The 13041-nt window shown below is 46.4% G+C and overlaps 2 protein-coding genes across 2 annotated transcripts in view; one reads left to right on the plus strand and one right to left on the minus strand.

The window, feature by feature from the left end:
- The window catches only part of NUP160 (nucleoporin 160), a 34440-nt gene extending 32348 nt beyond the window's left edge, over positions 1 to 2092 (minus strand). The window contains exons 1-3 of the mRNA XM_083591323.1: positions 1959 to 2092; positions 1712 to 1820; positions 191 to 401 (exon numbers count right to left, since the gene is read on the minus strand). Of these exons, the coding sequence (XP_083447449.1) occupies positions 191 to 401; positions 1712 to 1820; positions 1959 to 2061 (423 nt within the window). The 5' untranslated portion in view covers positions 2062 to 2092. The remainder of the gene's footprint in view (positions 1 to 190; positions 402 to 1711; positions 1821 to 1958) is intronic.
- Positions 2093 to 12863: 10771 nt separating this feature from the next.
- PLEKHG3 (pleckstrin homology and RhoGEF domain containing G3) overlaps positions 12864 to 13041 on the plus strand; it is a 53004-nt gene continuing 52826 nt past the window's right edge. The window contains exon 1 of the mRNA XM_083581440.1: positions 12864 to 13011. Coding sequence (XP_083437566.1) covers positions 12897 to 13011 — 115 coding nt within the window. The 5' untranslated portion in view covers positions 12864 to 12896. The remainder of the gene's footprint in view (positions 13012 to 13041) is intronic.

Genomic DNA, 13041 nt, shown 5'->3' on the forward strand with positions numbered 1-13041 from the left:
TAAACACAAGGTGAGAGACAAGCCTGGGGCTTGTTTCTGACACTCCAAATCATAGTCTGGAGTATTACCTGAACTGAACATGTTCTACAGTATATGCAATCACAATCCAAAATGAGAGCTTTGTGTATTATAAATTTGCTTGTTAATTGTTAATTCACACTCTTAGAATTTTTGAAAAAAGGTTACTTACACTCCTATACATCCGAGTGGGGTGTGGTAAAATCAACCTATGTACTGTCTGATTGGTTGAAATCAAGATAACAACATTATTCTGGGTCTCAAATATATGTACTCCTCCAGGTAAGAGGCTACAATTCTGAAATTTGAGCTGAACAGCATTGTTCAAAAGGTTTATATCAAGGGATTCTTCTACCAGTTCCAAGGTTGCACCTGACGTAGCCCTGCAAAAGAAAACAAGTAAATACATATAGGAATTATAGGTTTACAGAGTACAATTCAACCCAATATTTGCATGGTGGAAAGACAATGACACCAAGAAGCAAATCTCAAGAGTCAGATATACGTACTACCTGTATTTCTATATGCCTTAGATTTTGCAAGCATACAAAGAGCATGCAGTGCACACCAGTGTGCAGTGGTACACAAGGAGGTAAAGCTGTAGGTTGCCCTTCCTCTTCTGGAAGTCCAGGAAGGTATACAGCACAATGAAACTAAAACATCTCAATCAAACTATTTTAATACTGCAGCAGACAAACACAAAATACAACTATGAGATTCAGCATCACTTTAATCTTCTCCCCCTTCACAAAGCCAGAACGGGGAATATTTGAATAACTATACACTACAAGACTGGGAATTAACCTAGTGCCAAAAGGCACAAACAGCTGGAGGAGTTGCTAGGAGGCAGAGATAGACACATTGGGAACATATGGTAATTGTGTGAGGCTTCTGAGCTCCATGGTTAGATGCATAGCTTCCTGTGACCTAGCCCTGTATTTCACCAAGACAGAATTAAAACACAATAGTTCTATAGTGTGGTTCAAGGAATTTTGTGGGCCTTTGCTCCTCAATACAGCTTCATTTGCTAATTTGTCCTTCTCACTTCCTACATAATCATGCAGCTGTTTCTTCAAACTGCTTCCCCATGCCCTAACTGTAATTCATACAACCTTACATGCACTCTTCAGGTACCCATTCACAGAACTCTCCAATTTCAAATTCAATGGCCATTTTGCTGTCAAATACAGCTATTATCAAAGATTACTGTCAATTACTGCTCAAGTCACCTGTCATTCATTTTAATGCCTTAACATTTTTGGTTGTGGACCTTTCCTCTGCATGCTTTCCTTAGCATACACCCCAACTTTAGAATTCTCTTCCCACACAGCTACAACTGGTGCTGTCGTACCATTCTGTTGATAACTGCATTAGGTTAATGTGTTAAAAAGGGCATTTTAAACTGCTAGCTTGTTTTAGTTCTGCTCTGGAAGAGCCAACAGCTCAAAACACTTCACTGGTGAATAACAGATCAAAACCAAAAGAAAAAGATCATCTGGTTTATTTGGGTATATCACCCTAGTCATATGCTAAACGGGATCAGGCATCAGAAGAAGATGCCTGAAGGGGAAGCCCGGCCAAAGCGGAGGGCAGCTCCTCTTCACTCTTCCCAACCTCTCCTAGTGGAGTGAGAGGGCAGGATCCGATCCGTGGCACTGCCTGGCGGGTGGGCTGCAGAAGCAAGGCCACTCACCAGTGGATGAAGCGGTTCCTGGTCACAGACCCCAGCTGCGCGTTTTCTTGGTACCAGAATCCTCCGGCGCTGTCGGCGTAGCGAACGGGCGTGAGGGACGAGCCGCCGCCTGCAAGGGACAAGGCAAAGGAGGCACGTCAGCCAGGCAGGCAGCAGCAGCAGCGTGACTTTTACCATGCGTGCAACAGCAATGACACCCGCCCAGCAACCCACGTCCGCCGCCCGCTCTCTGGCCGGGCGCGTCTACCTGGGAGGCTGAACATGAGCTCGCGAACCCGGCGCCGCGCTCCCCGCTCAGCGCCCACCAGCTCCAAATATCCCCGCTCCGGGAGCCCGACAGCCGCCGCCATCTTCCCTTCCCGCGCGCGGAGCCGCAGTGGATCACGGGATAGTGGGAAGGGGGCGCGGCCGAACCGAGCCTGCTTTCGCGGTGAATCATGGGAAGCAGAGGTGGCCTGAGGGGTCTCTGTCCTGCGAAGGGCTAGATGGAGCGACTGCTGGGCAAGGAGCGCAGCCAGACGCCCGTCCAGTTAGACCCGGCCCGCGCTTCAGTTAGACCAGGCGCAATAGGGAAGGGGCATTTTATGGAGCAGGTTTGCCCAACCTAGCGCCCCTCCAGATGTTTTGGACTGCATTTCCTGTGGAAACATCTGCTGGCTGGGCCTGATGGGAGTTGTAGTCCAAGACCTCTGGGAAGAACCAGGTTGGCAAAGGGTGGCAGCCAGGCAGACTTGGATGAAAAATGAATTCAGTGGTGTAAGCTAGCGAAGGGGGAAATGCAAGCAGATGGCTTCACGGAGACGCGGGTCCCGTTCCTTACTTATGTTAATTTGCAAGGTGTGGCGAGACACCTGATTATGGCCTTTTTTTGTCTTCCACCTTAATGTAACCAATGCAAGTCTGCTTAGAAGCATTGTTGTTAGAAGTATCACAGTTTCTCACTGTAATAAGCGTTTCAATGTTGTTTTATTGTTATACTGTAATTTTTAAAAAAACAACTACACGGGAAAAGGAGCAACTCAGGTAGTTTAGGACATTTGCAAAAAAGAGGCCCTTGAGTTACCTATGACGGCAGAGAAGAGGAACATTCATTTCCTCTCTAAAGTTTGCTATAGTTTATTTAGGTCACAAAATGGTAGGGCACAATCCAGCCAAAGTTAAGCAGTTATTTTTTAATTAAAAATATTCAAATATATTTTAGAATTCAAAGAGAGAGTTTTGATGGAGGAAGGGTATTTTTGCAGGGTGGGTAAGAAGCAGTAGGGCTGGACCCGCAGTGGTGCTGCCTGGCATGGCCGTCTGTGCCAGGCATGGGGCAACAAAGCTGAGGGCCTGAACAGTTGCCCCTATCCACCCCCACAACTATCCAACCTTCTCCCCATGTTTGCTGTGAGGACAATGCCTGCTGCTAAATATGTTCAGCAGGATATATTGGCTTTCTAATACATTTTAGGTGTGACCTCTGTATCCTTGGTAATCCTATGTTTTTAGGAACATTTCTGAGAAATCTACATGACAGCGGTGTAAATCAGGAAGTGCTGTAAATCAGCCAGTTGGTGATAGAAAGGCAGAAATTTAGATTCCCATTCATTCTACTGTTCTATTAGTGTTCTAGAGCACTTCTTCCAATATTGTTTTCTGCCAGTGTTTCTGTCAACCTGCTGTTTGCTCTGTTCACAGGAACAGCAGCCAGCCTGGGATACGTTCACCTGCAACATAGCTCCCATTGGCATGGTTATTGCCAAAAGTTATCCTCCCTAACAGCATGTAATGGGCATGACAGATGACATTAAGAAGGGGTGGAAGAATGATTTTAGAGAGTTTGAAGATAGTGAATCAGATAGTGTGTGGACTAACTCCCCTTCCCAGTTTATACACTATCTTTGTGAGAATCCAGGAAGCCACCTTTTAGGATTCCTCTAAAACTGCCCTACATGGCTGTTATGTACTGAGTTGAATAGGATCCAAACCGCAGCAGTCTGATTGGTCCTAGAACAATAGGATCCAAAAGGCAGCAGTCTGATTGGTCCTAGAACAATAGGATTCAGAATGCAGCAGTCTGATTGGTCCTAGAACAATGCAGCAGTATGATTGGTTGGCAGGAACCACCCAATCATGCTCCAGATAGAAGTGAATCCACAACCTGATTGGCTTACAGTAGAATTCCGGAATTAGCCAATCATGTGCAGCCCATTGTGTAAATAATGTATATAAAGCAGATACTTTGAGGGGACATTCATTCATTCCTCCTCACCACTATGAGCTGAATAAAGAGCATGAAATCACTTTGCGACTCTGAGTATATTCCAATGGCAAATAAGTGTTTCCATCATGCAGTTGGGGATGTGCTGAGAGTGGATCACTATTCTACATGTAGTGGAGCTGTCCTTTTGCAAACAAGTTTTCAGAGGAAGCGTTCTTAGAGCTGGTTAAGATTACTAGCAAAAAAATTCAGTTAGACCAGTGTTGGCACTCTAGTCAATCAAAAGTGAGCTTAATGAGGAAATTAAGCATAACAAATTACTAGCAGTGTTACTGGCAGTGGCTCAAGTAGAATTAACAGGCTGTTGGAAAGGGAATACACCTCCTACAAAACACGGTTTGTATGTTAAAATATGGGATCATGTAGCACTGCTTGAGAGCTTCGCACAGGATAGTAAATAAATAAATAATTCAAGGTAAAGCAAAAAAGGGAACATTTTGATACTATTTTATATGGTTTCCATTTATTAGCTGTATTAATAAATGGACATCCTCCTTGCCCTCTGGTGACTAATCCAACTTTGTGACAAGGTTATCTCCATTTTTCAACATGATACATGTGGAAATATATTGTGCTGATAAAACCCCCTGTAATTAGCAAACAAGTGTTGTTTCTTTTTGGTTGCTTTGTTTGTTATTAAATAACTATAAAATTCAATTAAAAGCAGTTTCCCCACCTTACCCAATGCTTATCTTCTGCTATTCTGGGAGTTGTTTCTCAGAACAAGGTTTTGGTTCTGGGTGGTCCCTAAACTGCGTGACACACATTCCATACAGCACTACCATGAACCAGTGCAATCCCTCAGTCCTGACAAGAATAATCTCTCGCTGGAACTGGGAACAGAACCAGCAGCTGGCACTTAGATTATTTCATCCTCCTTCCTTCTGCTGTGTGTTCCATGGCTGAAGGTGCAGCTTTCAGTGGCAAGGTCCAGCCTGCCCTGCCTCCCTAAGTCCTTGTTGTTCTAGGGCCTCACAGCACCAAGAGAGGGCAGGGCCACCAGCAGCTGCTGTGGGATGGAGATGTGGAGGACTCTGAATGGCGCTGTTCTGTATGCTGGGAGCAGCTCTGCCTCCCTGGTGTTGGGAAGAGGTTGAAGGGCTGGGTCATCTCAAACAATACTTCCTTTCAGGCAGAAGAGCTGCATGAACAGCTCTTAGGCGGCTGTGGCTGTACAATGCACCCTGTCTTCCTATGCAGAATGGCAGCATTATTGTGCCAGTCAGGTGGCTGACGAAGGCCTGCTTCTGGGAACGTAGGCACTAGCTAGAACAGGCCCTGGGCTGGAACAGAGACACAATGGTGGACCAGGACAGCTTCTAAGCGGACCCACCTGTATTTCACATATCCTCAGGGAGAGGCAAAGGCAACCTTCCCACTGCCTATCTCTGTACCTGACCAACCCTTTCTAGTTCCATGCTTCTCAAGGCCTGACTATCCATTGGACTAATGGGAAATTTAGGAAATCAGGTCTACAAGGGAAGCTGAGGTGCCAATGGCACACATAGTTTGCCCTACAGCATTTCAGCCTTTTCTCTCTGACAACCGTTCTGCTGGTCCTGATGAATGGGCACAAGCAGATAGCATTAGAAACTGAGATATGGAAGCTAGGAGCTAAATGGCACCTTAAACCTAGGTTATGGGGGCAACAATGGAATGTCTAGGCTCACTTTTTTATAACAAGAATACAAATCTGGAAATGAATGAACTGCAGCTAAAATATATGTTCATTTTTCGTATGGCCTAGTCCTTCCCCTGTCCACCCCCTTAATGTTCTTAAGAGGGTCTCTTCTCCAGTCTTCAGAGTAGCTGGAAGGTCCTTGTTTCCTTCCACTCTGCAGTTTTAATCTGAAATCTTAGACGCAGTACTAAGAAATTCCCTGTTGCAAAATGCACCTAGAACAATGGGAATTTTGAACACTGCATGCATGCATAAAGTTATCTGATGGCTGCAGGAGATACCTTCCAACTGAAAGTCACCTTCAGAGATGCAGAATCTGAAACAGCGGGGTTTGCATTGCCTCTTTAACTTCAAGTCCTCTCCCCCCCCCCGCCACTGTTTCTTCCTGGGTGGTATTGGGTGGATGCGGGAAGAGATTATGGTGTGTCTGGGGCTGTCTCCTGCTGCCCTGCCCCCTACCTAGTGAGAAGGGATGCTCACTTATGAATCAGGGTTCCCACTCTTGAAACTTCCCTGTCACTGCCCAATCCTATGCATGTGTATTCAAGGAGGCTTATACTCAGGTAATGGGCCCCCCTCACCTACTAACTTTTTGCTTGTTATGTACCTATTTATGTGAGCTTTTAGCTTTCCTCTAAGGAGCTCAGGGTTCTTGCCTCTCCCCAATTTATCCTCACAACAACTCTGTGAGGGAGGCTAGGCTGAGCAACAGTGACTGGCCCAGGGATCTTCATGGCTGAGGAGGATTTTAATCTTTGTCTCTCAGGTCCTACCTAATATCCTTCCATCTTGGTTCACAACTCCACATTCTTGAAAAGAAGCTGTAGAAGTGAACAAGCTAGTGGGGTGGGTGGGGCAGATATACTATTTCCCCCAAGGGGCATGCCTGTTAACGCATTGTTAAACACCACCCGCAAACTTCACAGCCGTGTGAGATTCCAGGGAGTTCCAGGCATGTTTTACCCTGTGTTTGTGTTTCCTTTTTGGACAATGAGGCACAGAAGAGACTGTGGTGTCTTTATGATATATGGTTTAATTACACACATATACAACCTGAGCCTATGATGGAAGGGTGCACAACGTTACACCCCCAGAGGTTATTGTTTCTATCCTAGGTGCAGCCCTGGATTCTAAAGGATGCCAGCCATCAGGTTCTCTGTCTCTAATCTGTTGCTTTACTCCTACATTGTGTCACTCCTAACCCTGTACTAGGCAGCCATCTATATAGTGAGGTGGGAGAGCCCCCCTCCATATCATAGAATGGTAGAGCTAGAAGGGACCCCAAGGATCATCTAAGCTACCTCCTGCAACGCTTACCATAAAAATATATTGACATTATTCTCAGCTCTCCCACCCCACTAATATTGCTTCTCTGTTGCATTGCTGCTTACAGATTGGAACGATTTCCCTCGAACTCACATCAAACAAAAACTGCTAACCTGAACTATGCTACTAGCCTTTGTTCTTCTAGTTAACCCAGAGCTTTGCTTATGGCTTTCTTGATGGGTCATCACCCTGTCTTTGTTTGTTTAATATTTGCCATTACATTTAGGTAGTTTGCAGCTCTGTAGATTACAGCTTGTTACATGCGCATGAAAACTCAGTCAAGCTTTAAAAAAGGCATCAAGCATCCTATTTTGGCTTAAATAATTCCACATGCAATCATATAGTGTCATGGTGCATACCCTGGCCTCTTGTTATTTTCTAAAATATTGCACGTATATATTGTACTGCATGAATTATTTTCACAATTTTATTCTCATACTTTTGTCTACACATCCTAGCATGCCTGATCAGATCACTGCACATCTAAATAAGCATTATTCGTCCAACAGCAGCCAGCCAAATGCCTCTGGAAGTCTACCAGCAGAGCATAAAATTGATGGCCATCCCCATGCAGTATGAAAAGATATACTGTCTCTGTGCATGGAGGTTCTATTTAGCTATAATGACTAATAGCTGTGCATCCAGGGTAAAACACTAGATAGGGCCAGCATCAGCCTCCCTTAGGTTCAATGCAGGTTTGCACATGAGTCTCTGGGAATAATTTATTTCAATGTATGTTACCACAGACGCACTTCATAGGAGAGGTCTTTTTAATTTATTTGTTAATAATAAGTTTTATTAATTTTCAGTGTATAACCATAATCACAAAGGAGAGGTCTTATTGTGCATAAAGATTTCTTAGATAGTTGCATTGGATGAAATTGCTTTGTTACTCACAATAAGCCTTACTTGATAGATTCAGACAAATCCCGTGCCAATCACAGATGTCCTCAGGAATGAATCCCCCTCTAGCTCCTCCCTTTCTGTTGTGTAAACAGTGACCGATGTTTATTAAAAAAAAAAAAAATCTGCAACCCATATTTGATCTCTGAGGGCTACTGAAATGTTTGAGTAACACCAACTTAGAATCAGGCCTGCCTACCTATACATGTTATGTGCTTTATTTAAGATGACTGTAAATTGTTACCACTGACAGGGAAAGCTAAGTATTCAGTCATAAAATGTTTACCTGTTTATCCCATGGCATTTCTTTATTTATTTATTTTAATTTGCAGATTTTACAAGGAAAAGGAAATGGAAAAAGAGGAAATAAAATTAAAGAGGAAAGAGAACACAAAACACCAACATGATAACAAATTATTGTTATTATTATTGTTATTGTTATTGTTATTAGTAGTAGTAACAGTAACAGAAACCACCATCAGTTCACATTATGGATACAGTGACCATCAATAAATAAATCTTAAATTAAACGTATACATCAATATAAGCCCTCCAGATGTCCAAAACTGAAACTGATGCCTATATGAAATATGTTCATGTAGCTGGACAGTGAGGTCCTGAGACCATTGTGTATTTGGCAGTAGGTGTTTATCCTTCCAGGCTTGAAATATAAGTCTCTTAACCACCATAAAGGCTCGCAAAACCTACTTTTGTTCATCCATTAAACCTCATATTATAGGGACATAACTAAAAAGTATATACCGTATTTTTCGCACCATAGGACGCACCGGACAATAGGACACACCTTGTTTTAGAGGGCGGAGAACAAGAAAAAAAAATTCTCTTCCTCTCTGCCCAGCGCCCCTTCAGCGAAGCGGCAGGAGGTGCTGCGCAGAGAGGGGGAGAATTTCCCCCCTCTTGTTTTCCCACTCTAAAACAAGGTGCCATTTAAGGTGTGTTCAGGCGGCTACCTTGGAAGCCTTGAGAGCGAGAGGGGTCGGTGCGCAACAACCCCTCTCGCTCTCCAGGCTTCAGGTTCCTTTCAACCTGCTCTTTGGGGCTGGCGGGGGGAAGCCCACCACCAGCCCCAAAGAGCAGGTCAGGGAGCAGCGGAAAGGCACAGCGGAGAGGCTGCTGCCATAGTCGCGCGTCACTTCTCCAGCTGGGAGAGAGTAAGCGGGGCTTCTTTAGCCCCACGTGGCTCTCCCGGCTGGAGAGGTGGCGCGCGGCTAAAGAGGCTCCTGCCATAGCCACGCGTCACCTCTCCAGCCAGGAGAGGGTCGCGGGGGGGGGGGCTGCTTTAGCCCCGCGCCTGCTCTCCCGGCTGGAGAGGTGGCGCGCGGCTAAAGAGGCTCCTGCAATAGCCGCGCGTCACCTCTCCAGCCAGGAGAGGGTCGCGGGGGGGGGGGGCTGCTTTAGCCCCGCGCCTGCTCTCCCGGCTGGAGAGGTGACGCGCGGCTATAGAGGCTCCTGCAATAGCCGCGCGTCACCTCTCCAGCCGGGAGAGAGTCGCGGGGTGCTTCTTTAGCCCCCCGCGCTCTCCCAGCTGGAGAGGTGACGCGCGGCTATAGAGGCTCCTGCCATAGCTGCGCGTCACCTCTCCAGCTGGGAGAGGGTCGCGGGGTGCTTCTTTAGCCCCGCGCGCGCTCTCCCGGCTGGAGAGGTGACACGCGACTATAGAGGCTCCTGCAATAGCCGTGCGTCACCTCTCCAGCCGGGAGAGAGTCGCGGGGTGCTTCTTTAGCCCCCCGCGCTCTCCCAGCTGGAGAGGTGACGCACGGCTATAGAGGCTCCTGCCATAGCCGCGTGTCACCTCTCCAGCCGGGAGAGGGTCGCGGGGCTATGGTGTCGTCACTCCATAGGACGCACACACATTTCCCCTTCATTTTTGAAGGGGAAAAAGTGCGTCCTATAGAGCGAACAATAGGTAAATGTCTGCAAATATAAAGGATTTTTGCCAATACAAAATTCAGGCGAGTAACAACTTTCTAATTGAAAGGTTGGCAGTTCGAATCCCCGTGATGGGGTGAGCTCCCATCACTCAGTCCCAGCTCCTGCCAACCTAGCAGTTCGAAAGCACGTCAAAGTGCAAGTAGGTAAATAGGTACTAAATGGCGTTTCTGTGCGCACCTCTGGAGAAGCGGCTTAGTCATGCTGGCCACATGACCCGGAAAAACTGTCTGCAGACAAACGTCGGCTCCCTCGGCCAGTAAAGCGTGATGAGCGTCGCAACCCCAGAGTCGTTTGCGACTGGACTTAACTGTCAGGGGTCCTTTACCTTTTAACAACTTCAGACCACTGGATAAGCTCACATCATATGCCTCAAAGAGGCATTTTCAGCATTACAACAACCTTCTGTACTAGACAGTACAATCTTATACAGAAGTTGTGGAGTCCAATATACTCAAAATATTAATTTTTCCTGAATCAATCTCAGATCCAAGGAAATACTCTGTATAGACTCTAAAGCAATATTCTATTGTTTAGGCTGTGTAATATCTTCTAATTCACTGTTCCACACTTCTCTAAGTTCCTGAATTTCTGCCTTACCAAAATCCATTAAGCATTTATAAGCATTGGTTATAGGTTTAGTTTTCTGTTTCTTCCATAGCTGTGGAATCCGTTGTTTGACAGGCATGGCATCTCTGAGTTTTGTGCCAAACACAACAAAAGATGGATGTGAATGAGCGAAGTGGCAACTGGCAGCTGTAATTAAAATAAATACTACAAGATCAATAGACTGGTCTTCTATTGAAGTGGTTAACTCAGCACTCTCAGCTGAAATTGTATAAATGGTCAAATAAAAAGTGACAGGTTTTCCAAAGCACTTTCCTTTGTCTATGTGACATTACTGTAGTTTGGAAATTCTTGTTGAAACATAACATTTTCCAGCCCAATCCTAAGCATGCTTGGCTGGAAAAAGTCCCACTGATTCTAATGGGATTTACTTTAAAATCCTGTTTCCTTTTTATTTTTAAATGAAGAATTATTTAAAAACATACTTCATTCAAGTGAACGTACAGAGTCTATATCCAGCCACAGACCTAGAACCATAACATACAGATCAGACATAAAGTCAAGCACATTATTATCCTCACTCAAAGCCCTGCCCATCTACTGTGTTGCCATTATTGACAGCAACATATCTTGTAACACAGGTGAAGTGTGACAAATTTCTTCTAGAACCAGCTTTTCTGGACAATTGTTCATCGGACGAAGTCTCTTGCAGCAAAAACAAGGATTTTTTTAGCCACCTAAAAGGCTAAGAAATTTATTACAGCATATGCTTTCAAAGACTCCCCATCCATTGAACCAGATCCATGAAATGTTACATATGTACAACATAGTTTGAAGGGGGGTAATTATACACCGTGAGTTTAGAGTGAAAGCAAATGCAGAAGAGTGCAATCATGCAATTAGCTGTGGTAACTCACAAAACAGTTGTTGACAACACAGGCGTCCTGTAATTGGTAAGCCAATTAACCCATATAATGGTTAAAAATTCGTAGTCTGGATTCAATCCACAAATTATAACGTTTGATACATGGTTCGTTACGGCTAGTTTACTACACCCCGGCAGTTTCTGTACTACTGTTATACTAACGGAAGCTTGGCCCAATATAAAAACATCACCTTTGTCCCCCTTTTTTGGTGTGGCGTTCCATATGGAGGCGATCGTTAGCAGGTGCCTCCGAGTCCGATACCGACAGGGTCAGGCCAGGGGAGCGTCTCCCCCCTCCACCACCTTGTCCTAAATCTGGCACGGGGAGGGCAAGGGCAAGGCAGGCGGGAGTTTCGGGGCGGTGCTATTGCCCCGAGCTATAGCTCAGCAACTCCGACTTGCTCCGCCCGGCCTAGTGGCGCGCCCTCCCCGGGAGAGGAGAAACTGCGCGTGGCGGCGGCGGCGGCCCAGGTAGCTCTGGGTTAATAATTACTAGGAAGAGGGAAGAGCCGCTTCGCTTCCTCCGACCGCGGCCCCTCCTTGCGGCTCCGGAGTCTCCACCTACCCGGAGCGTTAGTGACCCGCCCGCTCTTTCTTTCCCCCTTCTTTCCCTAAAAGCCTCCTTCGGCGCGGAGCTTCCTGCCTAGCCAGCTCTAATCTCAGCGGAGTCTTTCGTCGCGTGGATCTCGAACTGCTGAGCGCCGGAGCGGCTTGCACGGCTTTACGGAACCCGGGTCAGTTTTTTTGTGTTTTTAAAAAAAAATATCGGGTGACTAAACTCTTGGAGGATTTTTTTTTGGGGGGGGGGGGAATCGCTGCCTGCATTAAGTGGCTCTGGATCCAAACCCCTATGGGACGGGGTTTTCGAGTCTCTCTTTTGCACCGGAGACAGGATTATGGATCGTGTGCATGCTCCGGACTGGGATTTGGCGACCCTCCTTCAGCCCCTTGTCTCTCGCTCGCCCTCTCCCTGGACACGGCCCCGTGCCCGGACGGGTGTGCTCATCCGGGCGCAGGTGCCTCCTTGCCGTCGGGGTTCCCACCTCCCCAGGGATTATTCGGAATCGCTTATCCTCTAAAAAGCTTTGCCCGCCCACGCGGAAATTGGTTTGTGCTGCTACATGTAATCGCGCGCTTCCCGAGTTGTTAAGGGAGGCGTGGACCTACTTTTGCTGCTCTCGCACGGCCGTCTGTAAATAAGAGTTATTTCTCTCACCCACACCCGGGAGTTCTGTAGACGGCTCTTGGGATCCTGCTGAGCCCGGGAAACGCGCGCGCAGTTGCGCCTTTCTTGATGCGCCTTTTGAGTTAGGCGAGTCCGTAGGCATCCTCCTCCCTAAAGTACCACAGAAGGAAATCGCGGGTGTTTGCTTTTTCCCTTTCCTGAAGGTCCCTTGAGGCACTATAGTTTTCCATCCCATACGTGCCTGGCTCAGAAGTAAGACCCGTTGAGCTCCGACGGTTTACTTCCATGAAAGCAGATAGGGAAAGGTTGCCGTTTAAATCGCTTTTAATTACTCTTCGGTTGCACAACTGAAGTGAATTTTCCGACCCCTCCAAGCGAATTCTCATGGGTGGAATAGTGGACTGGAAAGGCGGGACTGGAGAATCTGAGGAATTTTGGAGCAATTCGCCAGAAAAAATGTGGCCTAATGGTGTGTATGTGCCCTCAGCCACCGGGAGTGGTGAGTTTTTAGCCGCAAATAATTGGGTTT

The sequence above is a fragment of the Podarcis filfolensis genome, assembly GCF_964270895.1.
Source record: "Podarcis filfolensis genome assembly, chromosome: 1".
Classification (NCBI taxonomy): domain Eukaryota; kingdom Metazoa; phylum Chordata; class Lepidosauria; order Squamata; family Lacertidae; genus Podarcis; species Podarcis filfolensis.